General features: G+C 41.3%; 1 protein-coding gene across 3 annotated transcripts in view; it reads left to right on the top strand.

Moving 5' to 3' along the window:
* The window catches only part of GON4L (gon-4 like), a 246,766-nt gene that overhangs the window by 41,826 nt on the left and 177,940 nt on the right, over positions 1-27,000 (top strand). For 2 of the 3 annotated variants that reach the window (XM_085639370.1, XM_085639369.1), the window contains exons 3-12: positions 2,457-2,569; positions 2,897-3,023; positions 4,645-4,847; positions 12,439-12,513; positions 14,211-14,261; positions 14,820-14,870; positions 15,610-15,708; positions 16,846-16,965; positions 18,816-18,983; positions 22,218-22,410. In XM_085639370.1, the coding sequence (XP_085495496.1) occupies positions 2,457-2,569; positions 2,897-3,023; positions 4,645-4,847; positions 12,439-12,513; positions 14,211-14,261; positions 14,820-14,870; positions 15,610-15,708; positions 16,846-16,965; positions 18,816-18,983; positions 22,218-22,410 (1,200 nt within the window). The remainder of the gene's footprint in view (positions 1-2,456; positions 2,570-2,896; positions 3,024-4,644; positions 4,848-12,438; positions 12,514-14,210; positions 14,262-14,819; positions 14,871-15,609; positions 15,709-16,845; positions 16,966-18,815; positions 18,984-22,217; positions 22,411-27,000) is intronic. The other variant, XM_085639371.1, reaches the window with a different exon arrangement.

The raw sequence follows: 27,000 nt of genomic DNA, 5'->3' as shown, positions 1-27,000 counted from the left end.
AGGCAGTGCCCCCAAAAGTCCAGATTCCAGCAGAAGGTAAAGAATCTTGCTGTGCTCTTGGATTTATTTTTTGTGTTGTAGTTCAATGCAAACTTGTGAAAAGCACATCTATGAGAGCACATCAGTGAATACTCCGTGATACACTGCATATCGGTGCACAGGTTGTGTGGATGGTGATAGGACACAGACATGCACATCATTTCTCATCAAAGGTTTCTTCACGTAACCTAAACTAGACTAGGGTAGGGCCTCATGGAGGAGATCGAGGATGGCCTTGTAATCACACACTGAAACATTGAAAATGTTTAGAAGGAACTAAGGTACGTGCATTTTACAAACAAATGGTGGCAAGTCCATAAGTGATACTCCATTACTCACAACGTCAGAGGCTACACCCTGCTTTGCCACTTACTTCAGCATCTATTTCCTCCTGATGATGTAATGGGAAGGGAAAACCTGGTAGAAAAAAGGAACTGCCTCTGCATGTCTGTGAGCTATCACCATCCACGCACCCTGTGCATCGAGGTGCAGTTTACCACCAAGTGTTCACTGATGTTCTCTCATAGATGTGCTTTTCATGAGTTTGCATTGAACTACAACATAAAATATGCACTTATTCAACATGATCGCTTACCTTCAATCCAGCCAATTTTTGGGGCACTACCTCCTTATGGTATTTTGTTTGTTTCTTTCTTTGCTGATTAAAAATTGTCTTTTTGTCATGTTACCACAGGACCTCCAAAAAACACTTACAAAGCATTCCTTCACTTTAGCAGGAAATAGAGAAAATATAGCAGATGGTATTGTGCAAATGTATTCGTGCTTTATGATTGCATTAGTTTATACTGGCAGACCAAGGAAAGCTACAGACCCCTTATGAGCTGAAAGCATTTTGTCCCACAGATGCATGAGTAATCATAACTCCTGTTCATCTGTGTAGCTTGTAACCTTCTCATTTCCTCCAGAACAGATTAAAAGTAGTTCCTCACTGAAGATCACAGAGATTTTTAGCCCTTGTAATCCTAGACCCCAACCCCCATCCTTCATCCGCAAGACCTCCCTAAAGTCCCATAGTTAAGCCAGGCCGCCGGAAGAATAATTCTCTGGCAAGCAAGTATGGCTGATGATGAAGCCTGACACCCAGGGGGTGTGTGGGGCCAGAGAACAATAGAAAGAGCAATATGTTTAGGGTCCTATCTTGACAAACAGAAGAAAAACTATTGCCTGGTCTTCACAAAAAAGGAAAAATCCTTCTCCACCACATCCACCACTAAAATCTAGTGTGAAGCAGGTAATGTACTCTCAACAAACCCAGAGGAAGAAGTCTGGTAAGGCAAAAGCAGGGTCTTCCAGTAACCAGCTCGTGTGCGCCCCAAGTGGTATATGGGGTTCCAAATGGCTTTTAAGCCAGATTTGACATAGTAGTGTAAAAAAACATAAACTATGACCAAAGCCCCAACCCTCCGTATTCAGTGGAGTTCAGAAAGACCTACTCTGCCCATTCAGGTCGGCCTATTGTTTGCTCCTGGAGAGCATGTCACACCTTTTTCACACCTTTCAAGGTAGAGCACGGGCCCAGATGTGATGAGGCTTGTGCTAATTAGCCTTCTAACAGTCCAGCCTAAAAGTTACCTTTCCTTAATATTTATTAAAAATCTGACTTCACCATTGAATTGGAATTTTAATAGCTATTAAAAATAGTTGTTTATTTTTCTATCTGGTCCCATTCCCAAGATACAGTATTAGTATTTCTTTCCATTGTTTCTCTCTGGATCAGCCTGCCTTCCTACAGTGAAAATTGCTTTTGTCTGCTATGCTTTTAATTTGTTAAACCTTTAAATTTGTACATGTCCTACTTTTGAATGCAATGTACACGGCCTTGGGTGCTACAAGGTCTGCGTGAGATTGACTTATTAACATATAAATGGGTGTTTTTTGCCTGTCAAAGTGTTTATTTTGACAGTTTGCAGTGCATGTTTTGTACTGTTAGTCAGGGTACACAGAGTAGGCCTGAAGCCAGGCTTGCACTGCCACTATGATGGAGGTCAGAATAGGTGCTAAAGTCCATAAGTGGTATGTAACGTTTGGGCCCTGTGTGCACTTTTTTACGCCATATAATAGGAACTTACATGCAAGGTAACAGTGCCAATCAGGAATAAGCCAACTTAACCATGTTTAAAAGTTCAAAAGTCGACAACGGTATTGGGCCCAGCAATAAGCAAAAAATCGTAAGTGACCACGCAGAAACGGCTGATTTTTTTACTGCAGGGATGTGCCATAAGTCTACAGTGTAGATTGTCGTACGATTACCTACAGTTTATTTAGACAAATACGTTTATTTACAATCTTAGTCGCAACAAATGACGTGTGACGTTCTGTTTAAGTTGAGAAAGGAATGTGTTTGCTTGTCCCTAGAAGAAACAGGAAAAAACGGATTTTGTCTTTCTTTTTACAAGGGAAAAACTCCAAAATGAACAATCCTGTTTGTTCAAGCACAGACTCATTGAAAGATCCCTCGTCCTCCACTTTAAATTCACCAAAGAAGGCAGTGATGTTTAACAGAGAAGAGGTAATGACTGTTGCTCATGCTGTTCATATAGTGCTGTTGACAAAGATATAACCCATTAAAACTGCAAGTTTAATGATGTTTGCTCATAAGACCCTTCGTTGTTGCTGGACACTTAGGTGTTGGTTAGACTTCGAACCTTTTAGCTGCTGAAAGATTTACTACTGGAATTATAATATGCTAAGCTAATTTCAACAGTGTTAAAAGCCCATTTGGTTTCGGGTAACTAGTGCTTTGTGGTGTGAGCTTAGACTTTGTTGTGGTTCTGGGTCTTATGAATACATTTTGTTGTACACTTTAAAAAAAATGTTTTTCCTTGCCTTGAAACAGTTTGCGCCAGTGAGGCGGTCACTGCAGCTGGGGGAGCCCCCATCTTCTAGTGGAAAAATAAAAAGCACTGTGGAGTGTCCCACAGATGAGGATGACATGGAGTTCAGTGAGATGGTGATCACGTTGGGTAGGTAAATCGGGGCACATTCACTGGTAACCCATTAAAAAGTAACCTCTATACATATACAGCTCTAAACCAATTGGATTGTAGAGTCACCCATGGCATCGGCCAATGTTCAAAGGTGGTGGGAGGGAGCAAATGACGCTCGGATACGTGTTTATTTTATAACCCACAGACTGACACTCACCCTAAAATAAATGGTGCCCATACTCCACTATAGCTTAGATATGTATATAAACTGGCCCTTCCTGGTCGTTTATGGCTTAAGAGGTCACAGCTGGATCTGAAGGGCTACTAAGAAGAGAATAACCAAACCTTTTGTATCTATTGCGGACGCATCACTGTGTTCACTGCATCTGTCTGAATGCTGCTGTCTTTGACATTTATGCACTTTTACAGTTTATGAAAGTGCTCTAAAGTGTTTGCTAATCAGCATGTTGGCCCTGAACAAAACACCCAAATAAGACAGCAGCTGCATGTTGAAAAGTTAGAAAATGGAGGCGTGATATTCATGCTCGAAAGTTAAATCATAGGAGTTCAGAGAGCTCCAAGATGTAAAGAACTTTCTCCCCTTTCACTTTCTTAGCTTTACCCACCCACTTAAATATTTACTTGAGCTATCAATTCTGCAGTATCTCTCTTCTTGTACTGCTTCTCAGCCTTTCCTGTTCCTTCACGCTCCTGTCTCTTCAAGCCATACATTCTAGCCTTTTCATTATTTCTCACTCTTATGCTATCTTGTCTCCACATGCCCATTTTGTTTTCATCAATCCCACGTTTTCCACCATTGCACATTCCAATGATCTAGTTTACCTAATTTGTATAGTACCAACTTATTGTCACCGACTAGTTCCCAATAAATGTGAACGATTTTATTTTATCAGTTTCCAGTCACATAAAAGTCATTAGTGCTACAAATATAATTTGCACCTACAGCTTAAAAATTGAAAAATTCAACTCTTCTGCTCTCCGGTCAAGCTTGTTCATGCTTTGCATAGTCATAGTTTTACAACCGCATCCAGTTCAGAAAACCACTCCTGCAGCAATACTTTTTTCTTAAATATATTTCAGGCAATCCAATATTTCCAGTTATTCAGTGTAATTTCTTTGCACATTGTGTTTCGGCTACATTTGTTTAGCATAGACTTTCTTCACAAAAAGCCTGCATTTAAGAAAGCCAGCAAATCCATAGATCTTGCATGATCAGGCTGTCATTGTGTTTTAATAAGTCTGCTTTAATGGTTCCCGCTTCATTCATATCTTGCTCTACTGATCCCTTGCTTGCAGCTGATTGTTGATACCCAAATAAAACATTTGTGACAAGTTTAAATAGAGATAGCTTCATTGCATCCAGTCTTTGTAGTTTTTCACTTCTATTCGAGATTTTAACCTGGAGATTTCCATAATAGGAAGCCCCGAAGCTTCAATTTCTGTAAACGACAGTCCACAAACTTGTACTCATAACACCCTAGAAATATGTTGAAGCAAGATGTTACTTAAACTCTATAAACCAATTGCTTTATTGTTGTGTGCAAGTGGCTTTGTTTTACCATTCTCTAAGTCTGCTAAGTTTTAGTTGTGGCCTTACGGTGTCTTAGAGCCCACACCTTTATTACATTTATCACAGAGGAAGACGAGTCAGATAGCAGCCCAGATCAGAGAAAGAAGAAACGGAAGAGGCCATTGGCCAAACGTAAGCGAGAAAGCAATGGGGAAGATCCAGCCACTGTGCCCAGCAATATTGAGTTGGACAGTGTGCTAGAACACGCACTGGAGGACCGCGCCAAGCTCCATAACCTGACTGCCACCAACGTGCGAAACATTCTGCATGTGAGTATATTCAGGGCACTCACAAAATAACTTTCTGTTCTGTGGGCTGGCTTTAATAACATTGCGGATTTATATACGCACGGGTTTAAGTATAATCGCCTCTGACTGCCTCATTGAAAAAGCACTAAATATATATTTTTACAGGCGACCTTGTACAAGTGTCATCATACAAACTAAATGGAGCTGTGTACCATGTGAATGTCCTGACCAACCAGGCTAAAGGGGATTATAAAATGCCTGACACAGGGCTGGGCAAGTGATAACGTTTGGATGATGGTGCTAAAGTGTGTGGGTTGAGTGTAAATAATGTGAGATAAGTCTCATATGGTCAGGTGAATAGTTTGATGTTATGTTGCCCTTTAGAGTAACTTAATGGTCAAAAAAGATTAGTTCAGGCACATGTGCAGTGACAGCTTTATTGACATTTTGTAGGACAGGGGAAAATGTGGGGGCAGTGAATAGTGTTTCAAAATGGGGGTGCATAATAAAGAACAGGATGCTGTGGGATGAATGCCCACTCGAGAGACGTTGTGTGCCCTGCAGATATAATCAGACAATATTGAGTGAAATATTCTGCCTTCTAGGTCTGTAAATTGATGACCATTTCGTTGTCTCTGTCTTTGCTATGTAAATCTCTCTGATAATTGTTCTGTAATGACAACATGTATTAAGCACTTTCAAGAGGAACTGCTTCCATTATAAGTGGATTGTGTCCTTCGCTGTGCTGTTTTGTTTGCTGTATGTTCACCTGCACATCCAACTTTCATCCTAAGCTACTGCTGCTTTGAGAAGAGGTGTCCACAAAAGTAACTCTCCTGAACTCCTTCCAGGAAACACTTTACAGTATGCCCACCGAGGGTCAACCTATGTAGGCGACATATTCCCCACTCCCACCCCACTGCTTCTTCAGTAGACCCTTCCATGCACTTAGGAGTTAAAAATTACAGACATGAGCTTCAGAATACTATCCCTCGATCTCAACAAGTCCCTGCACCCTCCACATGACCTGTTCTTCACCCATGCTAAATGCCCTTTATTCGCCTTTGTGCTTCTTTTAACTTGATTTTGAATCGATCCCTTGCTTTCATTGAAGCAGCATTAGCAGATTGATGTTATGAACGAGAGGAGGGCAGCATCAAGGAGACTATTGTCAATGTCTTTGAATTTCATCATGAAACCTGCCTATGGTTTCATCTGTTTCAATAGTTTGTAACCCCTGGTCTCTGGATAAAAATATTTGGTGTCTTAACCTTTGAACTGTGTTGGCTTCTGAACAGTCATATATTATGCTTCAAACACATTTGTATCACTAATACCACATGCTGCTCCTTGACCTTTTTGTGATTGAAATAGGATTGTGTCTGGAATGAACCTTCAAACCACTTTTCAGGAGTTCGGCCTTGACAGCTCAGCTGCAGCTGCCAGTAGAGAGACACAGAAGCTAGGGAGTTTTGGTTAGCAATAGAATTCCTCTATCAAGCTCCAAATCCCAGGTGGAGATTTGTATTCTCATCTTTAAATCTGCTAGTTGCTACCTATAACCTCCATGCCTAGAATAAAAGCCAGAAATACGGCAAGAGACAAGTCTGTGTGGAATGTAAATGGTGAAATGCTGCCACTGTTGCGCACTGCCGCTTATGCACCCTGTTACCTACCATTGCCAGGGGTCCTCGCCGTCCATTTTCCTGCACTAGTTGCTCATCATTATCTTCAACAGCAATTGATCCGGTAGCCACTCATTTCCCCTATCTGGCCTTTTATTAGACTTGACTCTAAGCCCATTTCCCTTTAATGCCAGCCCACAATTTCTCCTCCCTGCCTCTGCCGTCATTTGATTATTCCTAGATGTGGCATCACTTGAAATGTTATTGAGGACGGCCTGGCAACAAATGGACAGTGTTTTGCATCTTCAGCCTCTTAATGACTTATCCAGTAATAACCCGACAGCTGTTGCTTTTACTCACTTCTTTGCCCACTCTACCTTCACTTCCTCACCACGTGCCCAATGGATGCTTCTGTTTTTCACAGGCACACCTGTCACCACTGTGCAAATGTCAGCTGGGCACAGCAGTTTACATTCTGCCCACGAAGCCCGCTTCCGCTACTGGCACTGACGCAGGAGTATAAATATCTCTGAATGAGTAAAATCCCTTGGATATGTCCTTTGCTACTGTCTCAGCCCGCCACCCATCCCTCCCTTGGCTTTGAATATCTTTCTTCCCCACAAATCACCTAGAAACACATATGGTACTGCCCCTAGCATTGGCCCTTATCTCCAACCCATGACGAAACTTGCTTTCCACTGGACTGCTGTTTGCTTTTCTTCTCTTATCTGCCTTTGCCAGGCAGCCCAGTATTTTCATCTGATGCATCCATCTAGTAGGATTGAATTAGAGAGGCAGAGTGCGGCGCTACACGCGGCACCACAGCTCCTGCTGCCACGTGAATGGAGAGAGACGACTGAATGTGCCCACAGCTGATGTGCTGACCTCCCTTCCTGCAGCAGATGCTCTGAAAGAAAACGTGCCTAGCAGGCAGCTGTAGAAAGTCACATCCTTCTGGATTTGAAGGATTTGCTGTGGCTGCACGTGCAGAGTTCGCAATACAAAAATGTGATCTTATCCCCTGTTTGCATACTCTGTTCAGTAGTGTTAAGAGCTCAACGTTGAGCTCCTTACTGGGACTGAAGTGTAAGTTTTAAATTCATGAACAATATAGTTATTAATAGTGGCTGTGCAGTCACTGTTCCACAATCTAAATAGTTTTTGTCTATTCATGTTTTTTCTGTTGTTTAACTCAAAGATACTGTTTTAACTTCCATTGCATGAAATGCTAGGATAACCTGCTGTGATTGGTACCGGTGGATTGCAGGCTTGATTTAGGGGTGGGTGATTAGCTGTCTGCTATCTTACCTGTTAAGGCCTGTATGTCGATATTCCATAAGGGCCTGCCTTGTAGTAAAGCAAGATAGTAAACGAGGAAACCCGATGTTTCTTTAGGCCTACAGTCTTGGTCTGCTGCTCATTCTTAGTCTGCAAAGTTATAGTGCAAAAAAATAAATGGCAAAATCAATGTATTTCACTTTGGTGTCTTTTTTCCTCCAAGGAAATGGCGGGAAAGGCATGTACAATGTGAATGGAAATACTCTATTTTTGACCTGACTTTCATACACCAAATCTTCTTTTTCAAGATCCCGGTGAACTAGGGACTAGGTAGGCAGGATGGGTCGTGTAGTCCTTTTTTTTTTTAAAAGCAGAAAAAATGTGCCAGACCTTTCTTTTGTTCTATCCCACCTGGATTACTGCTGTAGCACGTGTACTGGTCTGTCAAACAAATTTGCTTTTAAACTTCCAAAGAGTTTTTAATCTTACACCATTGGTTGTCTGGCCTACAAATCACGAGTGCATCATAATTAAATCGAAATTCCTTCATTGGCCTCCAGTAAAAGAACGATTTAAGTTGAAAAAAAATTATCCTGCTCACAAATCCTTATGTTATTGTTGACTGGACTTTCTTCCCAATTTATTTTCCTCTTGTTTTCCAATTAAAAGTCTAAAGCCTGCACTTTTAAAACTATTATCCGTACGTCCAACACATTATGAACCTCATTATCTAAATAACCTAATTGAGACTAAGACTTCCAACTCCAGCTCCTTTGCAGGTATGTGTTATTTTGATAGCAATCAGGCCAATAAGATGCTTGAGACCAGATGTTGCCTTCTCCATTGAAGGCTACTTTTTAGGTCGAGGGACCATCCGGTCTGCCGAAGGCAGAACCGGAAGTCCGGAGATCTTATGTTTCTGAGAGTGGCTCTTTAGCCCGCCTCTCTTTTTGGCTCTCCTCCATTGGCTGGCTTCCTAAACGGAGGCCAGCCATTGGAGGAGAGAGCCGTCCCTCCAAATAGGCTCCGTCTTTTTCAGATTCGGGGGCGTGTTCCGTGCTGTTCTTTCCACTTTTTAGCCTCGCCCTTTTTCGAACAGCAGGAACACGCCCTCGAATCCGAAAAAGTTTGGAAGCTTCCATCTGCCATTTTTTAGCAATCACGCGAAGCTCAGAGGGCGTTGCGGGCGGCGCCGGGCTCGGGAATCCTGTGCACAGCTCCCAGGTGCAGCCTGCTCCATGCCCGGCTGCCCTGTGCTCATCACAGACCGACAGCCTCCTCCCGAGGATCCCGGTGGCTGCGCTCCACCCTCAGCCCGGCCGCTATCTTCCAGTGTCGTCCGCGCCGCGGCACCAGCAGCAAACAGCTCTGGGATCGTGCACAACCGGGAGCCCCGTGAGCTCCCCCAGAGAAACTATGACTGTCGGAGACAGCCGAAAGAGCACGGAAGAGCCGAAGATCCGGGCCACAGAAACACCCGAACCTCTTCGGCTAACCTCGGAATGGAGGGAGAGGCGCAAGTACGATGCAAGAGGGGCTCTGGAGGATGACATACAAGCTACTACTTATCACTCACCCAAGGCATCTGCGAACTGAGATTTTCACAAATTCCTGTCACATACAGTTTGCGGCTGTAACTGTTTCTGAGCAAGTCTAGTGGGTTTTGTTTAAATATTACTTAATGTTTCTTCTTTCGCTCTGTGTATCAAATATGAAGAAAAAAAAAATCGATAAGACTTCTTGACGTGCCTTTCCAACTCATACATTTATGTTTTTAAGAAACTAGTGTCACGCGCTGTGCAGTGTGGTACAGAAACGTATTCGGGCACGCAGTTGCCTTCTGGCATATCTTTAGCCTTCAGAGTACAAGGAAAATCCTGTGTTGAGAGACGAGAGTTGGAATAGTAATGGATAAAGCAGGACGCAGGAATGCAAATGCTGTGATGATAAATTACTCAAGTGAATGCAGGCTCGTGCATTTGATTATCCCTGCCTTTCAGTAAAATGGCGCTCGTTGCATGTATATACTAGGTAGGGATGACTCAACAGATAGAATCTCTCCTTAAAGACGCCGACTGAACCAGTTAGCTTGGTTTGCCTTGCTTTAACTAAATAAAAGATACCGACAACACATACACACGTGATACCCAAGCATGGTGTAAGGAGGAAGGGCTACAGACTTCTGCATTTACATAATTTTCTATTAAACTTCTACCTAAAGTAAGAAGCACCACAGAATTCTCAACAATTCTTTGCATAGGGATTTAGTGAGTAATATTTTACATATCCTATTTATCCTCGAAGCCGGAAGTTTCTAACAGAATGAAAGCATTTCAATGCACAACTCGTAAACACGGGCAATGGTAATGTTATTTAGACTGAAATGAGGCATCACAAACGTAAATTCATACAGATTTTGATGCAACAGCACATGCCATGCAACGAGTAACCATTCCGACGTGCTATTCAGCTCAAAAACGAAGGGTCCCATTTATCCACTGCACTTTATTCGTGGTAAGCACAATATGTTATATTAATAGTTGGCATCGAAAAGTCATATCTTTTCCAAATGATGACAGGCACCTCAGCGATTGGCTACATTATGCTTATATGGAACATTTGTTGAGAGACTGAAAAATACTTGTTTAGTCTTACACACAAGACATCCATATTTCTGCTAAAGGTCAGCAGACTAGTTTATCTGCCTCTCACAAACGATTCTTCAGCACAAATATAATGAAGTCCATGTTCTCCACTTTAGAACACAATTAAAAAGTAAATGTAAGTACTGTAACACTTATTTGTATTCGTGAATGAGCTCAGAGCAAATGCACTTCCAACTACTTCTCTCTCTAAAAAGATCACTACCTCACTCTCTATATCACAACTTCACTCTCTCTCTAACTCACTACATCACTCACTCTATCTCTCTCTACCTCACTCTTTCTATCTCACTAACTCACTTTCACTGTCTCTTTCACTACCTCTCTCTATCTCACTACATCACAACACCACTCTGCGTACATCTCACTACCTCACAACATCCCTCTCCCTCACTACATCACTGTTTCACTACCTCACTCTCTCACTACATAACTCTCTCTACCTCACTACTCCACTCTATCTCACTACCTCACTATCTCACAACTTCTCTCTCTCAAAATATCACTACCTCACTCTCTAGCTCACAACCTCACAACTTCACTCTCTCACTCACTACCTCAATCACTCTCTATCTCACTACCTCACTCTTTCTATCTCACTAACTCACTTTCACTCTCTTTCACTACCTCTCTCTCTATCTCACTACATCACAACATCACTCTATGCTTATATATCACTACCTCACAACATCCCTCTCCCTCACTACCTCACTCTCTCTATCTCACTACCTCACTCTCTATCTACCTCACTCTCTCTCACTACCTCACTCTCTATTTCAATACCTCACTCTATCTCACTACCTCACTCTCTCTGCTAATGCAATAGGTATCACATATGCAAAAAAAAAAGCTAATGCCAATAGAAATGACAATGCCATTTATTTAGGGATACAAAAATGATAAAAAAAAATAATGAGCAATACCAATAGCCCTACCTATAATATTGCCGAGACCATTGCATTGTAAATGCTTGTTTTAGTTTGACCTCATCCAGGGCTTTATCGTTTTACCTCAAAATCTGTGCAGATGACCACCCCTTCAGCAGGTTCGCTGACTTAGTCCTCCTTCTTATTACCATATGTTCCACTCTCTTGAAGGTATCCAGATCACCAAGAGGACCGGAGACTACCCGCTAGGTGGTGCGCAGCACCTTACAAAACAACACGTAAAATTAAGTTAAAGGTGTAATCGCTAAACAGTCCCACCATCTCTGATTGCAGCTGTCTAGTTGACATGTAGTTTCTGACATTTAAGTATATTGAGACTACACAGAATAATCCAGTTTTAGGCCACAGTGGTTACATATTCTGGTTACTTGTCTGGATCCTCTTGTTAAGGCCACAAAACAGATGTATTTATCCATTATCTGTCCCTTGTTGGGTGTTCAGTAATAATCTTTAGAAGACCCCTGAAAGGGTTGTTTAAGTATTATATCCTTGAGTTCAGTTTAACCATGTCCTTGCTAAAATCTGTTACTGTTGTCAAGATCAGCCTGTAGAAAGTTCATCTTCCCCAGTTCAGAATCCTATGTCTCATTTGCTCAGTAGTTTGGATGTTTCTCGTTCTGCTGTTTTACCAACTTATGGCTGAAATGCAGCCAGTCAGAAGCCCATTTCTGCTACCCTGGAGGATAGATTCATACTTCTTCGGGGCCTTTCCCTATCAAACCATCTACTTATGTTAGAAGCAGACTCGCAGCAATATTGTAAATGTCTGAAAATGCACCTATTCAGTGGGATTATCAAGTGTGCCATGGCTAAGTGACTGAGGCATATGATCAGTGACCTTTTCAGTAAACTGAGGGATTGTTTATTCCAGTAAGAAAGGAAATAATAGGTAGCAGCTGGTTTCACTAGAACCTTTAAAGAGCTGAAGTATCCCAATGACCTGCTTTGCAGTAAATATGGTTCCTTATGTGGGCATGTCCTTCTTCACAGTGAATTTACTCTTCATGTGGGATACAGTAGATGTACTTTACACATGCAGTGCATCTCGACAGAGATGAGAACCGCCCCAGAGCTAATGTTGTTGCTTGTGACTCTGCAGGAAGTGATCACCAATGAGCATGTAGTGGCGATGATGAAGGCTGCTATAAATGAGACCGACGAGGTGCCTGCTTTTGTGAGTATTTATTTTATAGTTTTATAAAGTTCTGCACAACACCTTTCAGATACTTTAAAGCGCTGCGTGTTTATTTGACACAACGGTCAATTTTGTTGTGGGAGGTTAGGAAATATTTGGGTCAGCAAGAAAATAAGTTCAGTGTTATTAATTTATGACCTCGAAGTACTATAAATTTTAGTTCATCGCAAGTAGCTCTTTTTGTCCTTCGATGTGTTCTCGATTTAAAAATGTGTAAAGTCAGGATGTGTTCCCAAGGCTCAGGGCCTCCTACTTGAGCTCTGCAATGTCTGAGTTTGGTTCACTTTCTATTGGGATGATAAAGACGAGCTCGCACACATCATGGTGTTGGGCCTCATATATGCAATACAAGTGAATATAAATGGGGCTCAATAAAATTTTATTTGGAACAAGTTTGCTAATCAAACCACTGTTTGCTTACAACCTCATTCCGCTTGTCACAGTTGCATTACAGAGGAAAACAGTTGAGACTCCACTTGTATATTCTTATTAATAAAATGCTATTCCCACCTGCACGGATTTAAACATGTGCTGTGGTTAAATGTTTAGATATTTAAACAGCATGACACAAACGATGCATGCTGATCCTGCAAGAGTAATATTCTGCTGCTTATCATCACTTAACTCCTCTGCATAGATGAAATATATAATGTAATCCCATTCTCACTGCCCGTCGATCTTTATTTTATTGTATTGCAATGTAAGGAAGATGTCTATTGATTACAATCGCAAAATATAAAGCCCACTTCATTTTTTTTTGTCTGTAAACTCATATTTTCCTCTGTACAGCCTCTTTCTATTGTGAATATTAATATGCACACACCGATGCTATGACTGGAATGTAGAAAGTCTTAAGACCGAGCTACTGAAGGCAAAGGATGTGAAACTATGTATTAGAGTTAATATTTTGACCACAGGGAAACAACCAGAATGGATATAGAAACAGTGGTCTGACTTGATAGTTGAGCTAGCGCAATAGATATGCATACGTTTGACATCGAGTGACACAAGAAATTACTGTAAAACCAGAGGCCTATATTACCAGGGCGTGTTCTGCTCAAGAATAGTCACCATTCAGCTGGTGCTGCTTCTGAGTCCTCTTAAGAAGGTGCAACCACAGTGGCAGGAGCCCATGAGTCGATAGAATACTTGTTGATCTGTATGGAGACTTGGTAACCCTACATATTGCATCTGGCAAATGCAGTCAGTCTTTTACGGGCTCGTGATCCCTCATTTACGCCTAGGGGTGAGATTAGACTGATACAAATGAAGGGTAGTTAAATTGAGAATGGTCATATTTACCCCATCTGCCTGTTTGACAGTATAAAAAAATCTTGTTTCAAGAGGACTGGCAGCCTAAAACCTCACTCTCAAGCAGAGTTTAACAAGAAAATAAGGGCTTTGGATCAGGTCTTTCGTTCATACCCAATGGTAGAAAATTATTTAATGAGAATTAAATAATGCCTTCACTACTGTGAGGTATTCAGAATTTGTGTACCTATTACCTTAGCAGTCTACGGGTAGCTGTTTCATTTAAAGGTTTTTTGGGTTTTGGTATTTGGATCTGACTCCATAATTGTTTGTGATTAAATGGCTTTCGGATCTCCCTGGAATATTTGTTATTAGCTATACTGCTTGCCTTCTTCTAAACCCCTTTCCCTACAATTCACATACAGGAACCGAAAATGACACGTTCCAAGCTGAAGGAAGTTGTGGAGAAGGGAGTGGTAAGTCAATACATTCGGCACGTCTCTGCATACTTGCTCTATCCTGTCAATGCACCCTACAGCAGCATATTTGGTGTTCTTAAAGCAATCTTTGATATGTAAAGCCCACTTTGGTGCCTTAGGAGAGTGAGAGGATTATTTGTTGTGTGTTCCTTGAAATGTGTATACTTGCACTGTCTCAACCTTTCTCACCTGCACAAATTAATCTACCCTCTCTAGTCTGAGACGCTGAGACCATTAATGTTCAGAATTGTGTACCTCATTTCTCAATGTGTTTGACTTGGTGTATTCTGTTGATCTTGGGTTCTAGTGTTTTTAGTCCAAGGATAACACTAAATGTTTTACCAGGTGATCTCATCTCAGTTTGAAAAGTATTTCTGTGGGGAGGTTTAAGTGAAAGTATCCAGTTTGCTCAGCCTATTAAATAATAGCCAGGCAGGAGGTGGGTTATTGTTACAGGGAGGATGGGTACCGCATTAATTCTTCAACTCAGTTTACCACTCATGATTTTGATTTTCTTTTTCACCGCTCATCGCTATTATTTTTCCACCTTCCCAGGTCATTCCATCGTGGAACCTTTCTCCAGTTAAGAAGGCTCGTGAAATCAAGGTTAGCCCCAGAAACCTATACGCCAGTAAATGGCGTGTAGGCCACCTGCGCTCTTAACCCCTATCTTCTACTATCCCACCCTCCTCAACATTTTTAGATTAGACATGCCCTTGGGCTGCTGGTTTCGAACAATGGCACAGTGATTCTTCAGAAAGCGGATGGGAAGTGGCTACTTGAACAATCTTGTCATCCCTTCATGTTGGGTTCATTAATTCATTGTATGTTATATATTGCAGTGCGGAAGTAGCTACGTCAGAATGCTTAAGGGCGCATTGTACTTCAGTGGAACACTGTTGATTGACCCGCCACCATAGGCTTACACATAACAACTTTTCTCATTCATACTTACAACTAGTGAGGATGTTTCTGGGTATTTCAAGTGTATGGACCGATAGTTCATGTCACAGATATCCTTCAGATGAAATGGGGCATGGCAAATGACATTGGCCTAGTCCTTCCCTTATTTGCACCCACCACCCTGAGGCATCACTGGTTTTTCAGCCAGCTTGCCATACCATTCTGGTCATGCTTGCAAGCGCACCATGAACAGGTCTCAGTGGCTTATGCGCTCCCGGTGACTTACCGTATGTATTTAGGTGCTTCTGTTGGTGGGTTAGTTCTCCATACTATTTGCTAGATTTGACCTGTGGTTGTTTGTCTTTAATATCCTTGTTTTCTATGTCCGTTTAGGTGTCTACCTGCATTGAAAACTATTTTTTTTAAATGCTTTTATTTGCAGTTGCTCCCTCAGTTTGTGGATATCCCACTGGCAGATGAAGATTCATCAGATGAGGAATACCAGCCAGATGAGGATGAGGAGGACGAAACGGCTGAAGAGGTAGAGGGACAATTTGTGAAAACCTAGCCATGAAACATTGGTATGGTATAGGACAAACTCAAGAAACATACCTATTTTTGCTTGTCAGATTATCGGTTTATATTAAGTTACTGCTAGTGACTTTGTATGCTTTACATTTGGAGAGCACAGCTGACATAGTAGGTAATTTTCAAACTAGCTGACCATTTTATTTGAGTTGTCAGAAGCTTAAGTCGTCATGGTTTCTGCAGGAAGATGTTTAGAGCAGAATTTAGGGCTACAACACAGTTTATATCAATACTCGGTTTCTCATTGTCTGTGAGCCTTTCTCTTAATACCCTCATGACTGGTTTCATTGGTAATTTGGATGTAGGGAACGTGTAGCATGCAGCTGAAAGAAAGTTTAAGGTTATGCTTTTTCACATCCCCACAAAATCCTTTTATATATTCTGAACATAAGTTCCTGGTAGGAGATATTTCAGTGTAAAGGGCAAGGCCAGTTGTACACTAGAGAAGAAATAATTTTGTGTAAAGCGCCTTGCCAAGCTGGAGACAGAGTAGCGGTGTGCAATATCAGCTGCCAAAGTTGTGGCAGTACTAACTGGTCCCATTGGTCAGATTGAGTTTAGTCCAATTTGAAGAAGTATTTTTTCACATGTTCTCCTAGAATATTCTGCTCCTTTTTACAGTTTTAGATGTATTTTTATACTGTGGCAAACTTGTACAACTGAGATAAAGGTTTCCCTTCCATGTTGCACATTGTCATTGGACTTACGTATTCTTTATTTTTGCCCCAAAAAGGCCATTAAATGCTCCCCTATCCTTTAGGAACCAAGTCCACAGTGGACATAGTACCTCAAATCCCATAATGTCATCCTGAGAAGATTTGATTTGCATAGGTCTGTGTTGTAAGGGCTACAAATGATGAGCAGGGTAAGATGCTTGTATGCTAGTAGAAGACGCTATGCTTGTGGCAGCACCATTCAGAAAAAGTAGATTATCACCATGGATTGAGCCAAATCACTAGAGGCATGTTACTTAGCAGTACTGGCTTTGTTAACTATTAAGTGTGAACTTAGTAGATTTACCTGGATGTTTGTACTTCCATTCTTGTTTGAGATATAATGTTTTTATGTGGTAAATGTCTCCCACCCACAGAGTCTCTTAGAAAGTGACATGGAGAGCACGGCCTCCTCTCCCCGGGTACTGAAGCGCTCAAGGTCCCGCTGCACTTCCGAACTCCCAGAGACCGACGAAGAGGGAGCTGCTGTCCCTGAGGTAAGAAGCCCAGTAAAATATCTCCATTAACATCCTAATTCTTTTTCTACAGATAACAAGCCTAGAATCCAACAACAGCAGATGTTTCTATGTTAAATTATGCGCAAAATTAGTTTAATCCTTGTGCTCTATTTGAGGTGCCCTAAAGTAAGCCATGATTGACCTTTTATTTGCTTGCACTATCCTATGTATGACGAAGATTGGTGGACTTTGAGTTTGTTTTCTCTCTGTGACAAATTCAGATTGACTCTGAAAGGCAAACCATAGTCAGGCTGACGCATTTATGTTATCTTTGTGCTTTCTTATTTTCTGGGTTGTTTTACATTCTTTTGTCTAGTTACACTCTTTTCCAAAATATTTTTTATCTTCAATCATTGCTATCTTTCTTGTTGTCTAGGATTTTTTTTCTTTCATTAATTTTTACTTCTTTATTATTGTGCACATTTGGCCCTTTATTCTTTGGCCAGTGAAGTACCTTAGTGGGGCTTTTACATTCACTGCAGAGATCCACGTGTCAATGAGTCAATCCAGGCACGTAGAAACAGAATGTTTTGCTCAGGTTGATAATTTAGGTAATGGTAATTTGGATGATAGCTTTTGTAATCTCCTGCTAGAACGTTCAGTTTGTTAGTATGCTAAGTACATGTAGTAACTTATTTTATTTCTCTGCTTTTATCACTTCTCCAAATTAGTTGGACTTGTTACATTATTTGATTGTCCCCTTTCATTCATTTTTTTCACCTTTTCTTGTGTCTCTTCCTGGGGAACCTTTTTACATTTTGTTGATCTTTCATTAATTTTGTATAAAAAATTGCTTCTTGTCTACTAGTTAGTTACTTAAGTCCTTTTATAATTTCTTTCTTCTGTTTTAGATTTTTGTTAAATCTGGAAGTCTTTTTACTAAAATCTTTCCTTCTTCTTTTTGGCTCTGTCACATTTTGTCCTTTTTTCTTTCGATTTCTTTCTTTTTGTGTGGTCCCTTACATTTCATTTGCAATATTAATTTTCTGCTGGGTTCTCCCTTCTGATTGGCCGCTTGTTCTCCCTCTTCGATTCATTCTTTCAGATAGCTCTTACATTTCCTTTGCCTTTCTCTGATTTTCTTCACCTTTGTTATTAGCTGCACTGCCTCCAGTATATGCTTGTTCATTGTATTCTGTTTCCACATTATCCAGTGGGTTACTTTCACTCTTAGTGTCTTACTCTGTCTTGTTCCCTAACATGTTCTATTACAACCTGCTGGGTTCATTTAATTAATTTACTTCTCCCATACATCACAGTCAGGGCTTTTTGCAATTCCTCTGTTTGAAAGTAGGGTGAATACTCAGGGTGGTGTGGTACATTAAGCCAAGATTTCTCTGTCCATTTTGCAATAGTAGAAGAGGGTAGATCCTATGTGTAAAAATAAAGGGTTGTATTTCCTTCTACTTTGAGTGTATTTTATTGGCTCCTGCCCAGCACAGCAAGTCTACATTCTTGATTTGTTCGCCTTGTTAGTGAGAACTATTTTACCCAAGCTGCACCTGCCATAACAAAAGGAGCACACTACAGTTTCAAATGCTACAATGGAGCGGTGTCTCAGCCCAGGCTTGGGCTCCAGTTTTAGTTATGTGAAAATGATGTTCATGCTGTGAGAAAATGGTAGCACTGCGATTATGTGAAGATTTTGACCTTTCCGTACTATTTTGAATTTTGTCTCTTCTCCCTCATGTATGTAAAGGTAAATACTGCCCACTTGCTACATAAACACAACTTTTGTTTCATTTATGCTGCCTCACTCTTTTATATCCGTGACCATGCTTAGACCATAGTCGCTCAGACTTTGACTTGCTTGTCCTATCTTTTGACAGGCGGACAAAGATGCAGCCACTTCTTTAAGACACATTAGTGCTGAAGCAGTACCCATGGGGCCCCCACCTCCACCAGCCAGAGCTAAGTCGAGCCAGGATACTGCATTTATGGAAAAGTTACATGCTGTGGATGAGGAGTTAGCTTCTGTGTCTACCGAACCGTTCCAGGTAACTGGGTGTGTGAAAAGGGCCTGAAACACCAGTGTCTGCAGAAGGGACGTTGCTGTGATCTACTTTATTGGCTCTTACAATATGCAGGTGTATGCATCACGTGGACTCTTGGGCTGCTCATTTATTTGTAAATTTGAAGTATTTGATGCCATGAGTACATTTGTGCACTTCGATGTGTGTAAATGACCAAGTGTATTTTATTTATTTTTTAACCTTCAAGGACTTCTATACACAGGGCATTAACATGAAAACATTTTCTTGTTAGCACCTGTCTGCCAAGAAGTTTATCTGTACATATTAGGAACAAAATAATTAGAAGAAAAATGTATTTCCTTGGTAGTAATGTTACTCCTTATTTATTTTTGGGAGTATTACCTCTATTTAAAGGAACAAAGATGTCCCTTTAGGCCACTGATCTAAATTCTCCTCACCATGCCTCACTGGGCCTGAGAATTTGTCAATGTTTGCTAGTAAAACACCTATCGGGTTTAAGTGGTGTCATACGCTCATTAAACATTTTGTTCATGTTTTGAAGCCTCTACCTATGCACAGGTTTGTGTGTGTTAACATAGTCTCAACACTGAAGATGAGAGTAGGCTCTGCGATTGTCTGGTGGGATAGTGGGGTTCGGAGGTCAAGAGTAATATCCCCTATATATAGGTTGGCGATGGAGAGCATTGGTTGAGTTGCGTTATGGTTCTCTATAGACGTAACACTAATTGGTCAGAATAGAAGTGATCTGAACAGTGGCCAGGCTTCCATTAGTCTTTTGGACAGATGATTAGTTTACAAATATTTTATTGCCTGCTGGGTTAGAGTCATGATTCTTGATGAACCAAAGGTCATGGTTTGAGAATGATAAAGGTAAATAGATATTGAGACAATTCTTGTTTACTGATCTGGCTAAATGATTGCCCCGAAAAGTAAATCAAAATATGTTGTGGCTGGAGGGTGCTAGTTAGAAGAGTGTGTTTTGCATCCTGCTTTGAGGAGGAGGAGAAGATGGTAAGGTAGATTCATTGCCTGCCTACAGCTTGCCGAATAAAGAATTTGTTGTGTTTGATACAGGTAGGGAATATAGGTTTGTCTCAAGTCTAGAAACCCATGAACGCTTGTAATTCAGTCCTTCTAATCCTCCTCCTTCACTGACTCCCATGACCCTCTGCGCATATATGTACCTTTGAACACATCTCGCACCATACTCTGTAAATATCCTATTGAAGCATATTTGACATTTGTCTACTTGCCACACTCTCTGGCAATTATAATTATGTTCCCATAATTTTGTTCACTATCTATTTTGAATGGTAAAGCTCTCCAATGCCACTGCGTGCTACTTAAAACCGCAAACTAAATGAATAAGTGTTTTGGAATAACTTTGAAATGACATATATTTTCTTGGCAAGTCTGATAAAAGGCATTTTCTGTTAAAAAATGTCTTTTATTTATATTTTCACTGATGTCCTTCAAAAATCAGGGGTGAATCAACGAATGAATCTGGAAAAAGTGCTGCTTTATCAAATTCATTGCCAGAGGCTTTGCGAAACCCAGTTTGTCTGTATTTTGAGTTGAGTCTGCATCATGATAGTAAGCTCCATCTGTAGAGAGAGATACGTTGAGGGTGCAACACCCCCACCCAAAATAACACCCTTAAGTTGGCAACACTAGATTTCCACCAGTTCGTGTTGAGCTCCTTCTTTGTAAACAATGCTTGCTTCTATGAGTGTTACTAGAGATGTTGTTGTCTGGTTTTGGGAAGTCAAGATATAATCACCTGCATGCATATTGAGCTCGAATTCATGCCTGATAACCTGCAGAAGCTCATAATCTACATGAAACATTAATTTCTAAAGCACACAAATAAAATGGATCTTGTACAAGCATCTATTGCCGACTATAAATATAGAGCTTAGTTGCAGCTAGTTGATCCTACCTCAGAATTAGGTCTGTGTTCAAAATGTATTTGTAGATGTTTATGTAAAACACTTGTAAGTCCTATGCTGCTTCTGCATCCTGTGCCACATGACATACAATCTATTTCCAAGTGCAGTCATTCAACCAGGGATTGAAAATAGACATACCGTTTCACGCGAGGGAAATCTCAAATCCCATGTAGCATGTGGTCACCTTCACTGTTGGATACTGTATTGTAAGGCTAAAAAGCCCTGAATATTAAAATAGTTCCACATTTGGAGTTGGATTGGTTACCGTACATGAAAAGGCACCTGGGGTTGGGTGTTCACCAAGTACTTTGTGGTGCATACATACAACCATCATATGCACACTCCACACAGTCTGTTGCAGTTTTCCTGTTTATTTATTTTACGTTCTATTTTTATTTGTTGACGTTTCCATTCTCAAAGTTCCAGTTTCTCTTAAAAGGGAATGCTTTTGTACTTCAACTTCCCACTTGTGGGATTATGAAGCACGGAAAAGCATATTTTAATGCAATAAGATATGGTTTGGAGATGCAAGAATATTTCCTAAGACGAAGATGCTCAGAAATGTCCATCTACACTCCAGAATTATAGCCTTACCTGATGCCTCTTAGAACTATTTAAATTGATATCTTTGTTACAGGCTTACTAGATGAATGTGTTCTAACCAACACATTAGTTTTACAATAACTGCACTTTAGAAAACATAAACAGGAAATCAAACCTTTGTTCTACATTCCCTACACTTCCTTCCCTTTACTCATTGTCAATGTGCCTCTACCAAGGAACTCCTAGTGCAAAGGCAACAAATTGCTTGGGTGACACTGTCACCCTGCTATGGCCAGAGTGTTTACTGGGGATTTGGTTATCGAACAAGAGTGGTTCCCTGAGTAAGCTGCTTAAAATCTGGGTGGAGAGTGAGTAGGGTGATCGTGTGCATAGTGAATTCTTCTTGGCAATTTTGGGGTAGCTAGTTGGGTTTTTGAGGGAGCTGTTTGACTCTCTGGCTGTCCTGCTGCACATATGTACATGTTGTAAAATTTTGGTTTGTCGTGTGCTGTTCCTTTAACACTATTAATAATGTGACATGATCCTTAAAACCCTTAAATCTAAATAATGGTCATATGTAATTGTAGACAATCTTTTCTGTTTGTGGCCCCCATTTCTTTGGCCTATAAAGCATACTGAGATAATTCAATTATTTGGTGTGCTTGTGCCCTCAATCTAATATTTTAAAATTAAAGTACAACAAGAGTTTTTGGGCAGAGTCTGATTATTCTATCCTTACATGCAGCCTATGTCTGACAGCATCATTGCCTGCCGCACACGCTCCAAGATCACCCTTAAGGACGTGCCTATCGGTCAGCTGGAGGCTGAGCTCTGCGCCCCTGATGCCACACCGGACATGTATGACCCCAACACTGCAGATGATGAGGACTGGAAGTTGTGGCTTCAAGGCCTTATGAATGACGACATGGGGAATGAGGGTAAGATTAAAGCTGAGCAAGGGCCAAGGACAGCGCCTATAAGTAGTCTGTGCTGCTCCTCTAGTGTAAAAAACACACAAGTGGCACTACTAACCAAGCAGAAGTCTTAAAGATCCCTCAACACTACTGTTTACTTATCACTGTAGATCCCTTTACAGGTACTCATTCTTGACTTGCATATGCACAAGAGACTATGTGACAATCTCCCCAACTTGGGCATCCCCAACTTGACAAACAGCAAATTCACTTTATAAAGTGCTATTAGGTCTATGCCCAAATGCTAACCGGCGGTCACAAAATGTTATAGTAACAGTCTCTCACCGTTACGAGACCGCATGGCTGAGATGCTCTATCTAATTCACTCTGTAAGGCACTGTAATTGTGTAGAAGGGCCTTCTGGATATTTCACCACGGGGGTCACACAAACGTTTCAGTGCTCCTCTTAAAGGTTCCCTCAAAGCTGAAGGAACATTCCAGATTTTGTGAAGTTTAGGGGTTGTCCCCATTGTGTATCCAGTTTTATGAGCAAAACGTGGTAAACGTCCCATTGTTGTACTGAGCACAGCACACTACAAACTCCCATTCAGTTTTAACTTCATTCCCAAACTTTTCTGTTCTCTGAATCCCAGTGGATACAATTTTGATTGAAGTGTGAGTTTTGGGTGCCTCGCATATTCGGTCTACTGTGTGTGTAATTAAAGTGAGGGCAGACTGGTCACACTGCAGTGAGCATCAAGGCCCATTTCCATACACATGGCGGTGGCCAACTCACAGATCTAAAAGATGGAAGGCTCAGCCGGCAGAGACAAAAGGTCAATTGGAGTTACTCGTTGAATGTTGAAATTTCATTTGAGGTACTATTGGTTTGCTAATTATTTCACCGGGAATGATGGCACCCAGGCTTGCTGGAATTTGCGGAAAGATTTCTTAGAAAATGAGTTTTGCCTTTTGCATGTTCACCCAGTTTTTAGCTACTCCAAATTTAATTTCTTGATAGGAGTGTTTTAAGTGGAAGGATGTCATCCATGGTGGTTGCCTTATCTTTTTGTGAATACCTGAATTTCTGTGTGTTGAGCTAGAAAAAGTCAATGAATGCCAACTGTATATTGAAAGTGCTTGGCATTTTAGTCTCTGTAAACGAACAGTGTCATCGAATGCTTTGAACGAGCCTATGTAACCATGTAATATCTGCAAAAACAGGGGGGCACCAATCACTTCACCTGTCTCATCCAGCCCAAAACAATTGGGCATACGCTCTCTGGCACAACATTCACCTTTTAGCGCAGTACACAATGGGTGTGGACAACCAACTTGCAAATCTCCTCAGCAGGAGGCAATAACTAGTTCACAAGTGGGCGATCAGCTCACTTGTACTATTCCCATTCTTTCGTCAATAGGGTCACCCACACATAGACCTGTTCGCAACAGCCAAAAACACAAAATGTCTAAACTTCGCCTCCAGGTTTCAACACCCTCATTCCAAGGGCAATGCACCATAGATTAGTTGGTCAGGGACATTTGCATACGCTTACCCACCCTGCTTTCGTTTGTGGTCCGCAAACTTCGACAGACATCTCTAACCTTCATCCTGATTGCTCCCACATGGCCCAGACAACCATGGTTCACCACACTACTAGAGCTATCAGTAGTCCCACATTAGGAACTTCCCAACTGGCAGGACCTTCTAACAGAATCAGGGAGCGGTAAGACAACCAATATATGGATATTCTAAAAGAATCCAGAAGGCCTACAACATGAGCCTGCTACGCAGCAAAGTGGAAATGTTTGCCCACTATTTCCATTTATATAATAGTGACCCATTAACTGCAACCTCAAGATAATATTTGTTCACGTCCATAAAAATACATCTCACTGCAGTGGCTGCATATCTACAAAATAGAGAGCACACCTTTATATTCAGGATTCATGTAATCAAAGCTTTTCTACAGAGGCTCAAAAGAGTTCTATCGCCTAGAGTCTCACCAACTCCAACTTGGAATCTCAACTTTGTTTTAAGTAGGTTAATGGGTCCCTCATTTGAACCTCAACATAAATGCCCCCTCCAATACCTCTCATGGAAGGTTGCATTCCGCATTGCAATCACTTCATTCAGGCGTGTTAGTGACCTTCAGGCATTAGCTCTAGAAGAACCATTCATTCTGCTTCATAAGGACAAAGTTGTACTACGTACCAACCCAACATTCCTACCTAAGGTGGTTTCCCAGTTTCATCTAAACCAACCTATTGAGGTGTCCGTATTCTTCCCTCAACCAGATTCAGTTTCGGAAGGGGCCTTACACACTCTAGATGTGAAAAGGGCAATAATGTTCTATATTCATAGAACTCAGCCATTCACGAAAACACAACAACTTTTTCTGGCATTAAACAAACCGCACAAAGGGAGGGCAATTTCTAAATCGGGCATCCCACGATGGATGGTAAAATGCATCCAGACATGTTCTGCAAAAACTAAAAGAACTCTCTCTATTCCCCCATAAGCTCATTCTACTTTCACAAAAGGAGTTACTATGGCTTTCGTTTGAAACATACCCATGGCTAACATATGTAAAGCAGCTACATGGACTACTCTGCACACATTTACCAAACTTTACTGTGTGGATGTCATGGCCCGTCAACAAGCCCATGTGGTCCAAGGGGTTTTACGTACATTATTTCGAGCAAATACACCCGTCACAAATTAGCCACCGCTTTGGGAGGAGAACTGATTTACAGTTTATGCTAAGCATGTGTATCTGCAGCCACACATGCCATCAAACGGTGAATGTTATTTACCCCGTAAGCATCTCTTTGAGGCATGTAGTGCTTTAGATTCACATGCACCCACCCTCCTCCCCACCAATCTGTATGGGTTCCAATTAAATACATTACACTATACTATCATGGTCTTCTCAGTAGGATACATCATCCTTTACACTCCATCCTCATCTGCCAAGCAGAACAACAATCTAAAAGTGGAGTTTAGGGCCATTTGCACTTTAAGCAAGGGGAGAAGTCACTATACCTTGTGACTCGAAATACTTCTTAAAGAAAAACAACTTGCACACTTTCAATCCCAACACTAAATGGCTGACTTATGCTAAACATGTGAATCTAGAGCACTAAATGCCACACACAGATGCTTATAGGGTACGTAGGGGCTTTCACCAGCCCTTTTCATCCAGTGGTCTGTTATTTTGTCATTCAGTTTTTTTCTGATCCTATAATGCATGTGGCAATTGGTCAGCCCACTTCAGTCACTGGCTAACTTCACTATGAGTGACAGCATTCTTCTCTTTCACAAGGTGCCTATCCCTACACAAAGTAGCTCCCTTCAGTGCCGGACTACTATGGCAATGTGTGCTTTTTGACAGCAAAAATGTTTTGGGTTTTAGCCATTTATTTGTTTAAGATTGAGGGCCCAGAGCTTTCTCCACGAGAACGTTTTTCAGAAACAAACAGTTTTTCCATGTGTAAGAATAATTGTATTTTTTATGTTAACTTCATTCATCCCCCTGTGCGTGTATTCTAGTGGTTTACACTATCTCTCTAGGGAACAGGAACCTGTTTAGAACGCATCCCTCACATTCACAATCCTTCTAGTGTACTGTATTCTCTGCTGTATTTAGATTCCCTTGTATCTAATTTTCCAGTCGTCCGCTCTGGTTTCGTGGTGTTCAGCAGCATCAGTGTTACTTTGCACGTTCGCCACCCAGGGCTGGAGTTTCTCAGAATTTTCATTAGATAATGAATCACTTGCTTCCAAAATGTAATTAAGACATAAAAGCTTTTGCTTCTGGAAAACTGCTGAAGCAATGGTATAACAGGTTGTAATATGACGGCTGAATAGAGCCAGACCTAGGGTTATGTGCTTCAGCGCTGCATGGGCTACTGAGTACTTACAACAACACTCGTGGGGAAAAGAAGCAGTTAGCAACATGTGGTTGGTTTAGGCTGCTATCCTCTATCATGCCTAGCTTGGCTGTGAATCAGTGTTGAATGAGTGGAGGTGAGGCTAAGATACACATGTTGGTCATGTGTTAAAATAGGATACTCTTAAACACGCTTTATCTTGCTTCCAAATAGTTTAGCAAGATCTTCTCTTTGAAGTGGCTTAATTCTCACCTAACTGTGTTTTTTGTTTTTATTTGAAAGTTATTCAATTTTTTTTTATAGCTCGCGTCCTCCCACCATGTTTTGTTAGTGCTACAGAAAAATAAAGAGGAACTGGGTCGCCTTTGTCATTCAGCTCCTACAGTCAGTCTTCAGTTTCTTTCTTAATATGTATGGTACTTACACTATTTAAGAGTTGACTTAAGTAATGTAGGGGCATATCTACTCATGCAGATATGCCGTCACCTGTGGTATAGTGCAGCCTGCCTTAGGGCGGTAAGGCCTGCTAGAGGGGTGACTTCCCTATAACTGCAGGCAGTGCTGGCTGGCATGGCACTCAGGCAGGATGCCATATTGGCTTCGTCGTTTTCACCTCCGCAGCATGCAAGCTGCAAGGGCAGTGGCATGGTCCTAGTGAGGGGTGTCTAAGGGGGCCCTCTGCAGCTCCCAGGCCCTAGGTACTCAGGGTACCATTTACTA

Source organism: Triturus cristatus, chromosome 12, assembly GCF_964204655.1.
Source record: "Triturus cristatus chromosome 12, aTriCri1.1, whole genome shotgun sequence".
Lineage (NCBI taxonomy): Eukaryota > Metazoa > Chordata > Amphibia > Caudata > Salamandridae > Triturus > Triturus cristatus.
The sequence above is the reverse complement of the archived record's forward strand: the minus strand, read 5'-3'. Positions and strand labels throughout refer to the sequence as shown.